Source organism: Hydra vulgaris, chromosome 13 (genome assembly GCF_038396675.1).
Source record: "Hydra vulgaris chromosome 13, alternate assembly HydraT2T_AEP".
Classification (NCBI taxonomy): domain Eukaryota; kingdom Metazoa; phylum Cnidaria; class Hydrozoa; order Anthoathecata; family Hydridae; genus Hydra; species Hydra vulgaris.
In genome coordinates this window covers 20,940,594-20,960,354 of record NC_088932.1, presented here as the reverse complement: position 1 = coordinate 20,960,354, position 19,761 = coordinate 20,940,594, and the positions used below count along the sequence as shown (strand labels likewise).

At 25.8% G+C, this 19,761-nt stretch overlaps 1 protein-coding gene across 1 annotated transcript in view; it reads right to left on the bottom strand.

Moving 5' to 3' along the window:
- The window catches only part of LOC100214623 (uncharacterized), an 86,032-nt gene that overhangs the window by 44,410 nt on the left and 21,861 nt on the right, over nucleotides 1–19,761 (bottom strand). Inside the window, exons 5-9 of the mRNA XM_065814924.1 lie at nucleotides 14,420–14,571; nucleotides 13,299–13,421; nucleotides 8,466–8,513; nucleotides 1,902–2,007; nucleotides 1,509–1,727 (exon numbers count right to left, since the gene is read on the bottom strand). Coding sequence (XP_065670996.1) covers nucleotides 1,509–1,727; nucleotides 1,902–2,007; nucleotides 8,466–8,513; nucleotides 13,299–13,421; nucleotides 14,420–14,571 — 648 coding nt within the window. The remainder of the gene's footprint in view (nucleotides 1–1,508; nucleotides 1,728–1,901; nucleotides 2,008–8,465; nucleotides 8,514–13,298; nucleotides 13,422–14,419; nucleotides 14,572–19,761) is intronic.

The window sequence follows — 19,761 nt, the reverse complement described above, 5'->3', positions numbered from 1 at the left end:
AATCCTAGCAGTTTAAAAATAATACCAAATTCAAGTTTAACGTGGTTTGCAGTAAAATCACAGACTCTTGCACCACATACAGGTACAGAAAACAGCAATTTTTAATCAATCTACTGGTCCTGGTATTCTCAGATGATTATGGTTAGCAATTACAGGAAAAATTACTATTGGAAGTGTACCAGGTAACGTATATATTAAAATATACGCAGTTAATACACTTTGCATAAGAAATTCTTCTTCTTCTACAAATATTAACGGAATAAATAATATAGGTTTAACCACTGAATTTTGGTTTGCTCCACTTGGTGGACTATTTTATGTAAACTCTTTACAAGGTTGTAATGCGTTTACTAATAATGATTTAGGAGGATACTTTACACTTGATTTACTATTTAAAACCAATCTAACAATTCAATTGCTCAATAAAACTGGTAATACACTAACATATTGGTTATAAACTTTTATTACAATAAAATCATCAATACCACAATCAAATATCATCTCTTAAATACTCATCAACATTTAGATATTTGAATACAACTTATGGTAGAGAATATATGTTATTAAACACTACAGGAAATGGTAATGGCATTTATTTAAAATATGCTAGATTTCATGTTGTTGGCGCATCTGGAAATTGGTGGGAATCAAGAGTACGCATGTATGACGCACTCAATTCTCATGTAAATACTAAACCTGTTATACAACCTTGGAAGCCAATATCTATAATAATTATATCTATAATAATTATACAGTATTTCCTGGATATGATGTTGATAGTGAATGTTTTTACTGCTCATCTGGTTTAGACGATTTTTATCTTTTTTCATGGAATGGTGCTAACATTACCTCATTTAATAATAAATCATCTGGACTATTGTATCAATCAAAAGAAATAATTGATTCTATAACTATTATCTCATTTACAGAAATTATAGTCAATCTGATTCTATGCTCAGTGTTACTAATAGAAATAGATTAGTGGTTACATTAAACTCTGGAGATGAACAAATCGGACAATCTGGAAGTTTTTATGTTTTAAAAGGACAATTTTACTATTATGCTTAAAAATTGTTCTGATGTAATTTTTTTTATATAGCTCAGAAATTATGTTTATGATGTAACCATAATTTAGCTAAGAATTTATGGTTGTTATACTACTATTATTTCATTTTTAAATTTTTTTTATTTTGGCTCAGAAATTATGGTTAGGATCATAGCTGAAATATGATATGAAATTATGGATGAAATTATGGATGAAATTATGGTTGAAATAATTTTGGCCCAGAATCGACATTTTCTACTACTTTTGGTTGTTGAGTTCTGAACGATTTTTTGTAAATACTTATGTTTATTGAAAATGAAACTTGTTTTAACTTTTGGTGTCAGTTGTTGTTTGGGTAAATTTTTAGTTATAGTTTTGGTAAATAAAAAGCTATACTCAGTAAGGTTTCAGTAAAATATTAGTGCTATATATCTAGTGTTAAGATAATTTATGTGTGACCAACCTTAAAATCCTGCTAATAGATGAATTCTTCAGCACAAAAAGAAGCCTCTGAGGCCAAGATTTAACATTTTTACTTTCAGGAAGTAGAGCAGACTTTTCTGACATTTTGTGCTCATTAGCATTTAGAGAAAGATTCATGAAACAACCTTCTTTTTCTTCAGTAGCGTTGAGTTCAATTATATCTTCATTAATTAAACATATTTTTTCAGGTTTAAAAATACTATAAAAAAAGAAATTTAAAAAACCGAACAACAAACATGATAACTAAAACAAAATTAAAAAAAAAATTATAAAAAATCAACTTACATATGTCGACTCATATAAAACATTACATATGAAAAGCATTAAAAAATTATTTAAAAAAAAATAAAAGTATTACTACTGCATGACTTACTTTCTACTCTCAGGAATTGTAAAATATCCCCAAACAACTGCAAGCACAAAGCTGATAGTAATTATAAAATTAGGCAAAACTACTTCATACTTACCAAAGAAGGATTCTAGACCAAATTAATAAAAAAATCTTTTTAAATAAAACCTAAGAAATTATATCATAATATACCTAAAACTAAATATCTGATTGTCATTATATATATATATATATAAAATTTATACATATATATATATATACATATATTTATGTAAATATATATATATATATTTATGTATATATACATATATGTATACATATATATATATGTTTATATATATTTGTATGTATATATATTGTTATGTATATATTTTTTTCATGTATATTATATATGTATATATATATATATATATATATATATATATATATATATATATATATATATATATATATATATATATATATATATATATATATATATATATATATGTATCACTGCCTGGCTAAAGTTTCTTGTCTCGACAGACAAAAAAAATTTAAAAAAACAAACAATAAACTAATTATGATAAACCAAATTTTATTACAAACAATTACAAACTAACTTTTTTTGTTGAGCCAATTGTCCACCCATTGATTTCCTTACTGTACATAATTTTTGTCATGTATTTGATTAAATTATAATAACTTATCCAAATATTCTACATTCTTTGTTAAAATGATCACAAACTATTTATTGATGTAGGACACTTACAATCTAGTTGTTCCCATATTAATTCAATTGGGTTAAGGTCTGACAATTGTGGTGGTTATGTCATATTATTGAGTTCTTTGTAAGCTACTTTTTTTGGCAAATAATTTGCACAGTATTATGATATTTTTTTTAGATCATTATCCTGTTGCATGGTGAACTTGCATGGTGCCTTATAAGATGCTTTCCACATAGCATGGCATTTCTACATATCATCTTACATACCCTGTCTTATAAATAATTCTATATTTACTTTCACAAGATTACCAACCTAGTTAAAAGCAAATCAACCTCACACCATTACTAAACCTCCACCATGTTGGACAGGTATACACTGTCGATGGAGTTTTTCAGTAGCTGCTTGTTGCACATAAATCTACCACTTTATTCCAAAAACAAGAAATTTGGATTCGTTTATTCACAATTTATTTTGCCAGTCTTTCAATTTCTGTCCAACTTTTATGTGCTAGAGTCATTCAAAACATTTTTTATTCAATTTATTGCTTTTAAAAGTGATTTTTAATTTCTTTTTTTCTTTTTCTATCTATAGCTGTACCAGAACACTTAAATTAACAAATAGTATTACTAACTGTTGATTGGAGAAATTTTTAGATTTTTTTCAAAATATAATATATTAAAATACTAATATATATAAAATTTCTAATATTTTATAATTTAAAAATACTCAAAATGTACTTTTATAAATTGGAAATTAAAAAAAACATCAAAATTAATAAAACTTAGTTTTACAAAATACTTACTAAACAAATTTATTTATTCAGTTTATTATATTACTGGAGAAAAACTACAATGAAATTGTGTTTCAAGAAAAGAACAGTTGAATTTCATTTTTTTGAGGATACTTATAATACAAAAATGAAGAAAACATGTTTTGCATTATTAATTTCTAAAAACACATTAGTACATTTTATTTGAACTATTTTGTCTAATAAACAACTTTAAAATTCCTTATCAATTATTATAAAAATTATTAATTTTTTGAAGTTATAAATTTATGACCAAAATTATTATAATTACAAATTATAAATTTATGACCAAAATTTGTGTAAAATTTATAAATTTGTAACTAAAAAGTGACCAAAAACTTTTGCCAGACAGTGTATTTATATCGATGTTTATGTTTGTATGTTTATGTGTTTGAGGTTATATGTATATATATATATATACATATCTACACACACACACACACACACACACACACACACACACATATATATATATATATATATATATATATATATATATATATATATATATATATATATATATATATATATATATATATACATATATATATACATCATAGTGTTAGCCAGCCTGCTGGCCTGCGTATAATGCGGTATTCCCAATTGGTTTAAAACTCCCAAAGGTTCATAAGATCAAAAAATAAAATTAATAAATTAAAATGAATTAGCTGGTAAAATAAAACTTGCAATGAAACTTTAGTATTTACCGTCTCAGTAATAGCTCACGGATCGTTAAAAAAGTTCTGACTGGAAGTTAGAGGGTTAGATCAAATGGGCTATCAAAAATCCTAATCAAATGTTTGCTTTTGATGATTCATGTCACCGAGTTTCTGTAACGAAGATTATTTTGGGTTTTTAGATTATTAAGGGCCTATAAGGGCTCTAATAATATAAACCTTTATTTTAGATAAAAAATGTAACACCTTTAACACAAAAATTTGTTATTATATTATTTTGGTTAAATTTTTTCTTATTTAATTCTGTTTGAGACCCTTAAACCATTCATCAAACATCAGATATAATGTCTGCGAAACATTTTTTACTGCATGACATCATGCTCTATCCACCTTGTGTCTAACCTTTGCATTCTAACTTGCTTAAGGACTTTGCATCCTAACTGATACTCTTTAAAAAGTATAAATTAAAGTACTTCCTCATAAGAATAAAACTATTAATTCAAATGAAAATCAGTAAAAAAAGAAAATTTCTTTAAAAAAAACATAGAAATAAAGAACTTATTTATTCGACGCCAGTGTTCATATATAGGTTGTTCATATATAGGTGTTCGTGTAAAGAGCAGTAATCATATATAGGCTTTCATGTAAAAAATAAACTCATAGTATTGGCTGTATATAAAAAAGTTGGAAAAACAGAAGGAGAAGCTACAGTAACTTTGATCATTGCAACAATGAAACAATTTATGTTAAACTTGCGTAAAACATAAAAGAAGATAATTAAAAACTATTCTAATATTTTTAATTATTAAACAATATTTATAAATACAAAAATCAATTTTTTTTGTAATTTACAAATACAAAAATTTTGTAAACTTTGTATTTGTAAATATTAAATAAATTTTTTTTTTGCATTAAAGAGTATTTTTGAAATACCTAATATACTAGATATTTAACTGTGCCAAATAAATTTAGTTGCTGCCCTCGTGTGGAGAAAAAATCTCACTTTTAAATGCTTTTGTTACTTATTTAAATTAAATTAACTATTGGCATATTGCAACAAAAGTCCTTTTAACAAATATTCTATTCGATGGAAATTGGTGAGCCAACCAAGTTTCTTAATTAAAAGTTGTCAAGCTTTCAAAATATTTTTTATTTAAAAGGTACCAATTAAAATAAGTATTTTAACTTTTAAATTTATTTAATGACAAAAATTATAATATAAAATTATAATATAAAGTTAGATGAACAAAAATACAAATATCTATGTAAAAAAAGTTTAAAAAATTTTATTTAAGTATTTTGAAATTTTTAATTTTAAAATATTAAAGTATTTGAAAACTTAAATATTCAAAAACTTTCCATATAATTAGGGTTGCCAGATGCTTTTACGGAAAAGAATATAGCGCCAAACCTGTATAAATATATATTTTTTACTGTGTTCTTCTTTGTAAAAGCCGAACATCTGGCACCCTACATATAATGTATAGTGTTTTTATCGACAGTTGTCAATTAAAAAGATGTTTAAACTATTTGAAAAATACAAGAGGATTGTGAAAATCTTTAAAAATGTTATGTTAAAAATTAAACACCATTTAGCTTTTTTTTTTCCGTTTATAATTTAAAAATGAAAATAAAAATAAAATAAGACAATATATGTAACTAATCGTTTAAACTTTTTAAAACTGTTTTTATAAGCTGTCCACAATTAAAATAAATCAAAGTTTCAATGAATAAATTTGATGATTGATTCATTTACACTTTTATTGCAAACAATTGTCTCTTCTTGTTTTTCTCTTCCATATCAAACAAAGAAGAGAAGCGATTTAAAAATGAAAACTTAAAAAGTATGCTCAGAATGAAACAAGTTGAATAATTATATTGAAAAATTTATAAAATAGAAAAATATACTTGCTATGAATATAACGCAGCCAAAATTTATTTGTCAAATTTATCTACTATTTGAAATATCAGAATGCAAGGGAGTGTTGCTACATCAACTATCTTATAGCCTGACTCACAATGGAGTGTTGCTAGATTGACTATCTTATAGCCTGACTCGCAATAGAGTGCTGCTACATCGACTGAGGGTTTGGTTAGGGCAGGCAGTCTATCATTTAATAAAAATAAACAAATTATATAAGTTTTTAAACTTTTTCTGGTCTGGTTTATTAGCGCTCTCTTTAAAACTACAGTTTATGGCAGAAACTTTTCAACTACCATGCAAGACTATATATATATATATATATATCTATTTATTTATATATATACATATATATATATACATACATATATGCATTTATATATATGTACATATGCATACATGTATATATATATATATATATATATATATATAAATATATATATTTATATATATACATGTATATATATATATATATACATATTTATATATATACATGTGTATATATATATATACATATATATATATAATTATATATATAAATTAATATATATAAATATATAGTTATATATATATAAATTAATATATATATAAATGATAAATATATATAAATTAATATATATATAAATAAATATAAATATATACATATGTATATATATATACATATATATATATATATATATATATGTATATATATATATATATATATATATATATATATATATATATATATATATATATATATATATATATATATATATATATATATATATATATATATATATATATATATATATATCTTGCATGGTAGTAGAAAAGTTTCTGCCATAAACTGTAGTTTTAAAGAGAGCGCTAATAAACCAGACCAGAAAAAGTTTAAAAACTTAAATAATTTGTTTATTTTTATTAAATGATAGACTGCCTGCCCTAACCAAACCCTCAGTCGATGTAGCAGCACTCCGTTGCGAGTCAGGCTATAAGATAGTTGATGTAGCAGTAGGCTATAAGATTAAATAATCTTCTAGTCATTATTATTGCTGTTTTTTAAAAAACAATAAAACTTAATGTACTTCTGCATTATTTTAATTGCTTTGACTTTTAGATGACATAAAAATGTAGCTTATTTGTTGAGGTCGCAAAATTGTTGTTAAAAGAGACTATTTTGCCACTTTTTTTGTCTCTTTCGACTATGAGACAAGGATATAAATATATATATATATATATATATATATATATATATATATATATATATATATATATATATATATATATATATATATATATATATATATATATATATATATGTGTGTGTGTGTATATATATAAGTGTATATATATATATATATATATATATATATATATATATATATATATGTATATATATATATATATATATATATATATGTATATATATATATATTATATATATATATATATATATATATATATATACATATATATATGTATATATATATATATATATTATATATACACACATATATATATACACATATATATACACATACATATATACATATATATATATATTATATATATCCATATATACACATACATACACACATACATACATACATACATACATACATACATACCTGCATACATACATACATATGAAATTAACACTTCAGAACATTTGTGAAATAAAACTTTGTTTGTTTCATTATAAAAAGAAATTAGCCATGATCAACTATCTTGCTTTAACTCTTACAGATATTTTCAAGAGACTGGCAGTAGTTCAAAAAAAGTACACTATGCTCAAGTCAGACTCAAAGAAGTAAAGTCATCCATTAAATCTACCTAAACAGCTTATCACAACTGAACTAAAGCTGCACAGCTCAACTAACAACTTCACTGCATGTACCTGGTTCAACAATTAGGGTTGCAACTATATATACTGTCACCAAAAACACTAAACCTTAATAAACAAAGTCTTTGGAAGATCATTGTTTTTTTTACCAAATCTGACACAAAGAACAAGGAGTAGAACCTTTAAAATTTCAGAATGTTTTCAAAGTTGAGGTGATATAAAACCCACAAAAATTGTCCACAAACTAAACACCTGCTTCTTCATCATTTATCATCAAATCATCATGGAGTTAATAGAATTTAATAACAATCTATTTTCCATAGCAAAAAATCTCAACAACTGGTCACAAAGCTCTTTTTGTGTGATCAAGCTGTACCTTACTGAAATATTCTTTTAAATCCCATCATATCTACTACATCAGTAAATGCAGTTTAAAGTATTAAATAATTTGAACAATATTATTTCTAGGGCTTTTACTAAAAAGCAAAATAAATCAACATTCATTTATAGGCTTCATTAATGCTCTGCTTATAAAAGCATAATATATTGACAATTTTATCACAAAAGAAAAACAATAACTTAAATAAACAAATAAAACAACAACTTTAAAAACTAAACTTAAAAATTAAACTTAAAATAAAAAGAGAAACCTTTACTAAATATTTTTGGATATTGTTCAGCAGGAAAAACTAACATAGCTAAAATAAAATAAAAACAAACAAACAGATTAATACATTGTTATTTATGTTTTATAATTATTCAAACATTAAAAATAAGAAAAAAAAACTTTTTTGTAGAAAGTTATATTTAACTTTAACTTCAATAACAATAATTATATTTAGCAATTTATTATTTAGCAACGATGAGATCTTGAATCTGATCTCTCTTCTGTAACAGCTTGGAGATTGCAGTGGCTTGTAAATTTTAACTCCAACAAAACTCAGTTATTTACTGCAAACAACTATTGCACAATAATATCAACATTCCTATATTGATAAATGGCAACCCTCTCACTGAGTCATCTTCGTTATGTCCTTTTGGACTATCATTTACTTCTGACCTCTTATGGAAACCATATATACAACCGATTGCAAAGTTACCATCTCCTAAAGTTTTTTTTCTTTATTTTGCTCACCATTATCTTACTCCTGGTTCCATTCTCTACCTCTGCAAATCTCTTATTTTTCCCTGTATGAAATACTGTTATCATATTTGGGCTGGTTTTCCTAATGATGCTCTTTCTCTTCTAGAACAAGTCCAAAATTGCTTTGTAAATATAGTTGGGTCAGCTTTATCTGCCAAACTTGAGCCTCTCTCCAATTGTCATAAGGTTGTCTCTCTTTCTCTTTTCCACAATTACTATCACGGTCACTCTTCAAAAGAGCTATTATCTCTAGTTACATCAATCAATTTTGCTTTCCTCTTCAATCAGCAAAGTTGCATTCTTTTACTGTATTTATCCCTTCTTGCTCTAAAAACTTTTATTCATCTTGATTTTTTTCCCACACCAATGCTTTGGAACCTTCTCACATCTTCATGTTTTCCTAACTCGTATAATCTTCAACATTTCAAGCCTTTTATCAACGGTCCTTGCTCTTTAACACTATTCTTTGTATACTAGCAGTCTTTCAAAGGAAGATATGCAATCGCACGTCTTTAAATGACCAGGCAAATTATATTTTGCTTTGAAGATTCGACTGTGGCTATTTCAAAAAACATTTTGAAAACCCACTAAATGAAAAATATTCTGAATTATACCTCAAGTGAAATAAATTACATCAAAACTTTGAACAAATGTTTTTATATTAGCAAACACTTTTAAATAAAGTAACAATTTACTGATTATAATTTTTTTTAAAGTATAATTGACAGTTGTATATATTTTTTTAATTTATAATATATAAACTGTTTAAGGGTGTATTTTTTATAATAAGGGTTATTATATAATTATGTATTTTTTATGATAAATGTTTATCTTTTGAAACAAAACAAAACAAAACACTTTTGAAACAAAACAAAAAACAAAGTACAAATATTAAAACAAAGAATGAAATGGTGTTTTGATTCTTAAATTAAATAGACTAAGCATTTTAGTTTGATGAGTTTTGTTTTAGTTGGGTTATATATATATATATATATATTATATATATATATATATATATATATATATATATATATATATATATATATATATATATATATATTTATATATATGTAAATTATGTTAGTGTATTTTACAAATAGAGTGCTCAATGTTCTTAAAGAACAGAGCAATAATAAATTAGTAAAAAACACTTATCTAACTTTTATCTTATCTAGAAGATAAAAGTTAGATAAGTGTTTTTTACTAATTTATGTATATATATATATATATATATATATATATATATATATATATATATATATATATAATATATATATATATATATATATATATATATATATATATAATTTGTGTAATTTTGCTATAGTTAAGTATTTTTTTTATTTACTCTTTCGTTAAGATTTTTTTTCTTTTTTACAGTTTTTTTCAGATAAGTTCATGTAAGTTTTTGTAGTGCATTTTAAAATTTTGAAAATATGTCAAAAGCCATGGTCAAATCATCAAAGCAAAATATAATTTGCCTGGTCATATAATAACATGCGATCGCACATCTTCCTGTGAAAGACTGACTAGTAACTCCTAACATAATAGTGGTTGCTTGCAACTTTATTAGGAATGAATTAATTTAAAAAAAAATCCTGCCAAACAATAAATATGAAAATTTATCAACTATTGATAATAAAATTGGTGGATTGGTACCTAGTTATTCTATGTTATGCAATCTTTTCTTCCACACCAATGATTTTTTTTAATAGTTTTAAAGTACTCTGTAAGTAAGTTTTAAGTACTCTGTAATTACTCTGTAAATAAGTACTCTGAGTATTGATACTGAATTATAGTTGCAATATTGGCTTTTTTTCATTATTTAGTAAACCTTTATCCGTCATGGAAAGAGACACAATTGAAGAATTGAAATGTTAATACCAAATACATTTGGAAAATTATTTGGAACTATTAGAAAGTGCTATCTAGTCCTCTGCCAGACTTTTGTCAACAAAAAAAAGTATGCTTCAACACAGAAACAGAATTACTAAAAATCAAGGAAAATGTTCAAGATTGAAAAAATGAATTCAATAGGATGCAACAAAATTCATCAGAAGTTCAAAGAATATATAAAAAAGGTTTTGTGATTCCGCTAACTATTATTTATCCAATTTACTGAAAAAATTCACCATTTTTGAAAATTTCCTAAAAAAATTCACCATATTTGAAATTTCCTAAAAAAATTTACCATATATAAAAAAATCTGAATTCTTGAGATTATTAAAAAAAAAATTGCAAAACATTTATAATCTGAAATAGCACATTTACTATATGAGGACAGACTCTTTTCCTGAAAAGTGGCTAATGTTACTCTTACGTTAAAGAAAGACAGTGAATGAAAAATCAAGGCAAATTATAGAGGGGTTTAGTTAACATCTATTGTAAGTAAAGTGTTAAAAATCTTATAAATAAAATTAAGAAAAACAGCAACTACAACAATATTATCTCAAAGTCTCAGTTTTTTTAGTTTGAGCCCCAACATGGTTTCATAATTAAAGAGAGCTGACTTACCTATTTACTTTAAATTTGGAATATTTTTACGAAAACCATACAAGACAATTACTGGGTAGATACAGTGTACACTGAATTGGAGAAAGCACTTAATAAAGTGCCACATTATCAACTCATCAAATAAAACACATGGCATACAAAGTCAACTTATTGCATAGATTGAAGCATGGCTCAGGAAAAGAAAGCAAAGAGTAGTATTGGGTGATTCTATGTCTGAATGGAGAGATGTAGCTATAAAGAAGATTTGCTAATCAACTACCAAAAATAATTGATCATACAGCTCTACAGTGTAAAAAATACCATCTAAAATTAAATTAAAAAAAAAAGCAAAGTCATGCATGTTAATCCTGGTAAAAAAAAATCTTATGCAAAAAACCTTACACATGGAGGACATCAAGATCTTGAATTAACCTCTTTAGAGAAGTTCTAACTTTCAATTAACTTAAACAACAAAGTTAAGTATGAAAAATGAACCTCCTGCTAATGATAATAGAGTTATTAATACCTTGGAAAAAAAAATTAGAAAGGGTTTTTTTCCCTTTACTCTACTTACAACTGTCCATAACTAGAGATTTTAATTGAATCTTAATCACTATTTAGAAAGGATGCCCAAACTCAAAAAAGAGCAACAAAAGCAATGTTTTAAATGGCCACACTTACCATATAAAGACAGTGAATGTGTTTGACAACACTTGAATTCTTAAGAAAATGAAGAGTTAAAGAGTCGAGAGAAATTTGTAACCATAATAAAGTCTCCTTAACTGTAGAAGTCCTCTTGGACTCAGGGAGGTGAATAACATTTTAAAAAAAAACTTCAATTATAATACAACCCAAATAGTTGGCAGTACTGTGTTCTTCTAATTGAAAAGAGTTTTTCTAAAAGGAGCACTTTACGTTGTGAGAAAAAAAAAAGACAAAGTATTTTTTGAATCTCAACAACTTTGTAATTATAAATAAAGATGATGAACAATTTTTTTATTCACACTAACGTAGTTAGATTTGTAACTTTTTCAATAAAGAAGTCAAATGTTGAAAAAATCAAAATCTTAGAAAATCTCAGAAAAATGCTCTTTAATTTCTAATCCAGGTCTATTTAAGGGAACCCAATCAATTTCTTTAACGATGTTCAGACAACATGTTCAGACAACAAATAAAATTTACTATGATTTTCAGAAAAATTCATCACTTAAATGAAATTATTCTGATTTAAAAGTGAAATTTGAGATAATAAATAGCTTTTCTGAGGAAATTTTCATGGTGAACAGCATCTGGTTTTTTTTCAAAATTCTACCGGTTTTTTAATATAAATTAATGATTTTTTATCTAAAAAACATAAAGACTTAAATTTTAATACTTACAAGTTTTGAATATGTTAAAATACTTTTTAATATAATTTAATGATCTGATGTATTTTGTTAAAAAATATAAAGACTTGGATTTCAATACTTTTGAATTTCAAATAAGTTTAAAATTTTTTTAATATAAATTAATGATCTGATGCATTTTGTTAAAAAAATATATAGACTTGGATTTCAATACTTATGAGTTTCAATGCTTATAGACTTTGATTTCATGATGGCAAATAGGGAAAAGTAAGATGTGAAAAAAATAAATAAAGAGGAGTAAAATATACAGATAAATATAAAGAACTGAAAAAAAAAAAGAAATGTCTAATTTCTTGTTCTCATGTTAAAAATCAATAATAAAAATGAGAAAAAAAGAGTATAAAAAAGAACTTTTTTGAACTTTTAACTCAATCAAAAGTTAAAAAAAAAATAATTTGGAAGTTCAAAAAACAAATTATTAGACTAATAAATTAAATTACCTGATAAACTTGGTCCAATAATTAGTCCAAGGTAATAGCCAGTAAATAAAATTGAAAAAGCCAAAGATATATTTGTGTCATCACAAATGTCTACCAAAATACTTTTTGTTATAACCACCACTCCTTAACAATTATATAAGATAAATATTTCAATGTGCCTAATGTAACCATAATAATCAAAATATTTTTATAATTTGTACAGTGAATGTTATATGCGCTTAGTTACTATTGTTAGTAATTAATTATGATTCTGTAATACCGTAAAATAAACTTAAGCACAGGTAGTTTCCAATCTATACCTGAACTAAACAACATTTTAGCTTTAAAAGTGCTTACATTGTTTTAAATTTAAAATTTTTTGGTTTCGATTATAAGTTTAACTTTGTTTATATTTATGTATATATTTAGAATACATATATGTTTAATTAAAAGTTAATCTTTTAAGTTTATCAAGAGGTTTTTCAGTTTCATATATATTAAAACATATATCTTATATATTTTTTGGTTTCTTATTGTTACAAAAACAAATTGTAGTATTAGTAGTTTTAAATGAATTAACCAATTTTGTTGTTGGTTGTTTGTTTTCTAATTTTCTGTCTGTTTTAAGAAGCTAACATTAAAACGACTGGTAAAGCAATTTTTAAAGTCCTTTAACTCTTTGTCCTCTGTTTAAAAATAAAAATTTTGCAAATGTGTATTATGAGTGTATTTCTCAAATGTGTATTTCTCAAGTATTTATGCGTAACAAAAAAGAATTTGAAGAATTTCCCGAGTTAAATTGATATATCCTAAAAAATCCACCTACCTAAAACCAACACAACAAAAGAACAATGTAAAACTTAATAACTATTGCAAAATCAACTAATTATACTTGATCAACTTCATAATTTGAAATGACTTTCATTTTTTTATTCATTTTATTTTATTCATTTATTTATTCTTATTTGTTTTATTCATTACAAATCAAAAACAGTAACTTTAATAATTATAACTGAAAAAATAGAATTTTGATCAAATTTTATTGTGAGAAAACACTGCAATGGAAATATAAATAACAATTAGAAACAACTGTTAGTACAAATAACAATAAAAATTAAAAGTTATATTGAAAATTTTCTAACCCATTGATGCACCTTGTAACAATCTTGTTACTAAAGCCCAAATAAATGAACGACTGAAAGCAAATGCAAGTGTAGTAATAGCAGTAAAAATAGATGATATAAACAACAACTTCTTTTTACCATATTTATCAGCAAAGTAACCCCAGAAAAAGCTTCAAAATCATTTAAAAAATAAATAAAGTATATAAGTATAAACCTTATAATGTATGTATGTATATATATATATATATATATATATATATATATATATATATATATATATATATATATATATATATATATATATATATATATATATAAAATGTAATATATATAAATATATATATAGTATATATAAAAATTTTTGATGTATTATCAGCAAAGGCCAATTGAGGCTAATTATAGGGTTTAATGTATGTATATAAAGTTAATACTTTAATATTAGGTATGTAACTTGTATATATAAGGTGTGCCTATGCACCAGTTTGGTTTGGTTTAATAGCCAATACCGATGCATCGACCAAAGCCGATTAATCAACCCATGTTATCGGCCAATGGTTAAGCTGATTAATTAGTTGCTGGCTACCAATAGCATAGGCTAGTAAGTCGAATCACTTTTGATGAATAGGTACATGTTAAATATGTAATTTAAATCCTTAATATTATTATAATACCCTTAAATAAATACATTAAACCTATTATTCGCCACAATAGGTATTAGCTGATGGCACATCGCTAATAAAAATAAATATAAAATAAATATATATAAAAGAACCACTTATCTAACTTCTACTTATCAAGTTTCTAATGTCAGTTTCTCAGGTGGGGTTTTTAAATTATTTTTGCTTCAAAGTTAATATCATATGATTTAATAATTAGTAAACCATAACTGCAGAATAAGTCAAATGTGGCAAATGTATAAAACAGGCACAATTTTTGTAATTTTCTAAAAGTAATTTTATTGGGCACCTGTCCAATAATACCTGTAATACTTCACTTGATTAACAAAAACTGATGGTCCAAGTGCATTTTACTGTATTCCTTTGTTAACAAATTGGTTACTTTGATCATTGTAAATCTCACATTTGGTATGTTGGTCAAGGTCTATGAGAGAGAGGGAAGAATATTACATTTTAGCTAAACCTTTGCAGCTAGAGGAGGAGCATTAGCCCATAATTACTTGTTTTTGTTTTAGTTTTTATCTTTTTTTTCATAAAAACTTTAGTATTAACTTCATATAAGATTTTCTTATCAGGTTTTCTTATTTTCTTTCAAATTAAAAAAGAACATTTTAATAAAAGATCAAAAACAAAAATTTCAGAAGTCTGGGTCCAGAAATCTCCAACTTTACTTTGGGCCCAAATTATCTCTCAAAGGCCTTGATAGAAAATGTATTCATTGTATCCATACAAGGCCGTCTCAAGGGCCAAAAATTTCCCCGGCCGCCTCAAGCGCAGGGGAAATTTTTGTTTTGTTTTTTTAATTGTCTTCATTGAAATAACTTTTTATTCTAATCCTTTAAATCTACCCGCATAGTTATGCAGTTTATCTATTGAGCCCACCCATTTTTGTTAGAAGAGACATATCAGTATACACTGTATACTATTATAGTATACAATATATTCTATACAAATATAGTATTACTATATGAGTATACAATACAGCTACAAAGATTCTTGATCACCCCGCTGTTCGCTTGATAGTGCAGTAATGTCCAGTATTAAGCGAACCTATCAACATGAATATTCTTAAATCTGATTATAAATATATTCTTAAATCAATATATTTTAAACAGACATATTTTAAAGTTCTTGGGTCCGAGAAAAAATTGCTTTTTTTTTAGTTTGTTTAAAAAATGTTGTTTTTAAAAAGTTTTTATTTATATCTATTTTTTACTTTTTAGTCCATTTTTAAAATGTTGTTTGATAAATATTTTTCTAAATATATCACAAATTTATTTACTGATTTAGTCACTTTAAAATTTTTTTTTTTTTAAAAGTTTTTTTTTTAAACTTTTTATGATTTCTTTTGTTTAAACTAAACTAAATTTTGTTTTGCGTTACTTTTTTTAATGATTAAAGTTTATTTCGCTTCGTTTGTTTTATTTTAATTACATTTTTTAATAATTTCTTTTATTAATGCTGAACTCGTTTTAGTTTTGCGCTGATAATAAAATTAAAAAACTTACATTAAGGATGATTTATGTTTCCAGAATCAAAGATAAAATTTTACACTTATATTTTGTTTGAATATTATTTGATTGAAGATGTCAAAAAAACTTTCAGTTGCTCAGAGAAGAAAACTAGCCAAGGACTCTGAAGCAGCTCATGAAGCTGTCTTAAGTTAACTGCCAAAGCTAACACATTTTTTCTTTCTTCAAGTTCTTCACAACCTTGTGAATCAAACATTTTATGTGATGAAAACTCCTTAAAAACATCTAGGGAGACTACCACTCAGTCTAAATCTAACCAAGACGAAGATAGTGTTAGTAACCTTATGTTGAAAATCTCAAGGAAGCATAAAAGAAAGACAAAGAACCTGAATGTAATTTAAAGCCTATAATAGTGAAACAGATGATAGTATCACAATCACATCAGATATTTTACACAGAAGTGATGCTTGCAGTTTCTTACCTAATAACCCGTCCACTTGGCCGGAACGACTGGCTGTAAGAGAGACTGCATCATTAAAACAGATCCTACAACTTTCCTAAAGAGCAATAAGGAATTTCCTAAAACCAATAAACGACATTTCTCAAATGAATTTCAAAACAGGGTAGCAAGAAATGGCGAACAAATGAAGCAGAGATGGCTTATATACTCTCCAGAAACTGATTCAGCTTATTGTTTTTATGATCCAACTCCAAAATCATACTTTGGGAAAAAAGAAGACTTCAACAACTGGAGAAAGTTCGTAGAGCAAGCCTACATGCATGAGACGCCTCTATCTCATTTCAGTTGTTCTGAGAAATGGATTGAAGCAATAACCAGGATAAAAAATGAACAAGCTGTCGATCAAAGTCTTATACAACAAATTAACAATGAAGCAGAAAGGTGAAGAAGCATTCTTACAAGAATAGTGTCAGTGATTATGTACTTGGCGGAGCATAATATTTCATTCTGGGGAAGCTTATCAAAACTATACACCAAAAATAATGGAAACTTCCTAGGTATTATTGAATTATATGGTCAATTTGATCCAATAATGATGGAGCACTTACAACAAATCAAAGTTGGTGAAAGACGTTTACAAATGCTAGTGTCAACATTCAAAATGAGATCATTAACCTCTTAGCTTCTCATGTAAAAGAATTTTGTGAATAAGGTAAAGTTTGCAAAGTATTTTTCAGTCATTATGGATTGCACTGCAGACCTTAGTCACAAAGACCAAACTTCTCTAACTAACCGCTATGTTCATGAAGAAGACGAAGCATCAGTCATCGTCCAAGAAAGCTTTATCAAATATGCAGTGTCTGAAAAATCGACTGGTGAAGATCTTTCTCACCTTCTAATTGAAGAAATAAAGTCTTGTAGGCTAGATTTAAACAACTGTAAAGGTCAAGGACAAGCCACCGCTTAAACTTAATTATATTAGACAGAGCTAAATCAACGGTAAAATCTATATTGTTGCTTGGAATCATTCAAAGAATCTATACAATTTTTTCTGCATCAACCAAGCGATAGTGCATTATTAGTGACAATGTTCAAACACTAACCTTGAAACCAGGTGGGAGGCTAGAATAAATTCCGTATCAGCAATTCGATACCAATACAACAATATTAATGATCTGCTGCTGGAACAGCTTAGCGAACAATCTGACGATGCATCAATTTCATCAAGGCAAAGTCATTGGAGATGCATATGAAAAATTTCTCATTTTTAGTAAGCCTTTTAGTCTGGCATGACCTGCTGTTTGAAATAAATTTAGCAGCTGGAAAGTTGTATTAAGTTTGTTGAAACGTTTCGAGAAAAAGGATTATGTGACTCAATTTTGAAAGCAAAGGAAATAGCTAAGGAAGTTGGCATTGAACCACTGTTTAAGGAAAAACGGCAGAGAAAGAAGAAACTTATATTTCTTTTCTATTATATAACTATTTTATATTTCTATTATATTCATTTCTATTATATAACTATTTCTTTATAAAAAAGAAGACGAATATAATCCTACTCTAGAAGAATCTTTGAAAAATGATGTTTTCTTGCCCCTAATTGACACAACTGAATCGTCTTTAAAAGACAAAATGAACAAGTTTTCCGAATATGAGTCGACATAGGGATTTCTATTTGACCTGAAAAAACTCCTACCAAAAGACAAACTTAAAGAGGATTGTAAAATGTTACAAGAACACCTAACTTTTAAAAATGTTTCAGATATAAATGGGGAAGAACTGTACAATAAACTTTTACACGTCAGTTTGATAAGAACTGTTTTGACAAATGGTGTGAAGCAGAAAGCGGCCAACAAGATACTATCACCATTAGAATCACTAAACATAATAAAAAACACCGATAGAAAAGACCTTTTTACTGATCTGCGGATAGCACTGTGCATATTGCTGACGATTTCAGTGACAGTGGCCAGCTCTAAATGTAGTTTCAGTATGTTGAAGTTAATTAAAACCTACCTGCATACATCAATGATGCGAGAAAGATTGACATTGCTTGCAATACTTTCCACTAAAAACGAGGAGACAAAAAAACTCAACTTACAAAAAATTATTGAACAATTTTCTTTAACAAAATCTCGAAGAATACCATTATTAAGTAATCTATTTGTCAATAACGTAAGTTTTCATTTAGAATTACATTGTTTGAACTATTTGATTTTTTTAACTTATTACAATCCTTGAATTGAGTGTATATATATTTATCTTTATGGTAGATTTGTAGGTGGTGTAGTATTTTAGTTATGGTGGCAGCGAAAAAAGCTTTTATACGCAAATATTACTAAAGAAAGGGAGTGCCACAACTACAATTGCCCCGGGTGCCGCCAACCCTAGGGACGGTCCTGTATGCATACATCATAACATTACATTTTACCTTGTTGTTTTCATAAATTTCTTTGATTCAATGACTTTTTTTGTTAAACATGTTTTTTTTTATTATTCTTAAAATATGCCATTTTACTGTTTCTGGTTTTTTATGACTTCATTTTACTGTTTCTGGTTTTTTATGACTTCATTTTACTGTTTCTGGTTTTTTATGACTTCATTTTACTGTTTCTGGTTTTTTATGACTTCATTTTACTGTTTCTGGTTTTTTATGACTTCATTTTACTGTTTCTGGTTTTTTATGACTTCATTTTACTGTTTCTGGTTTTTTATGACTTCATTTTACTGTTTCTGGTTTTTTATGACTTCATT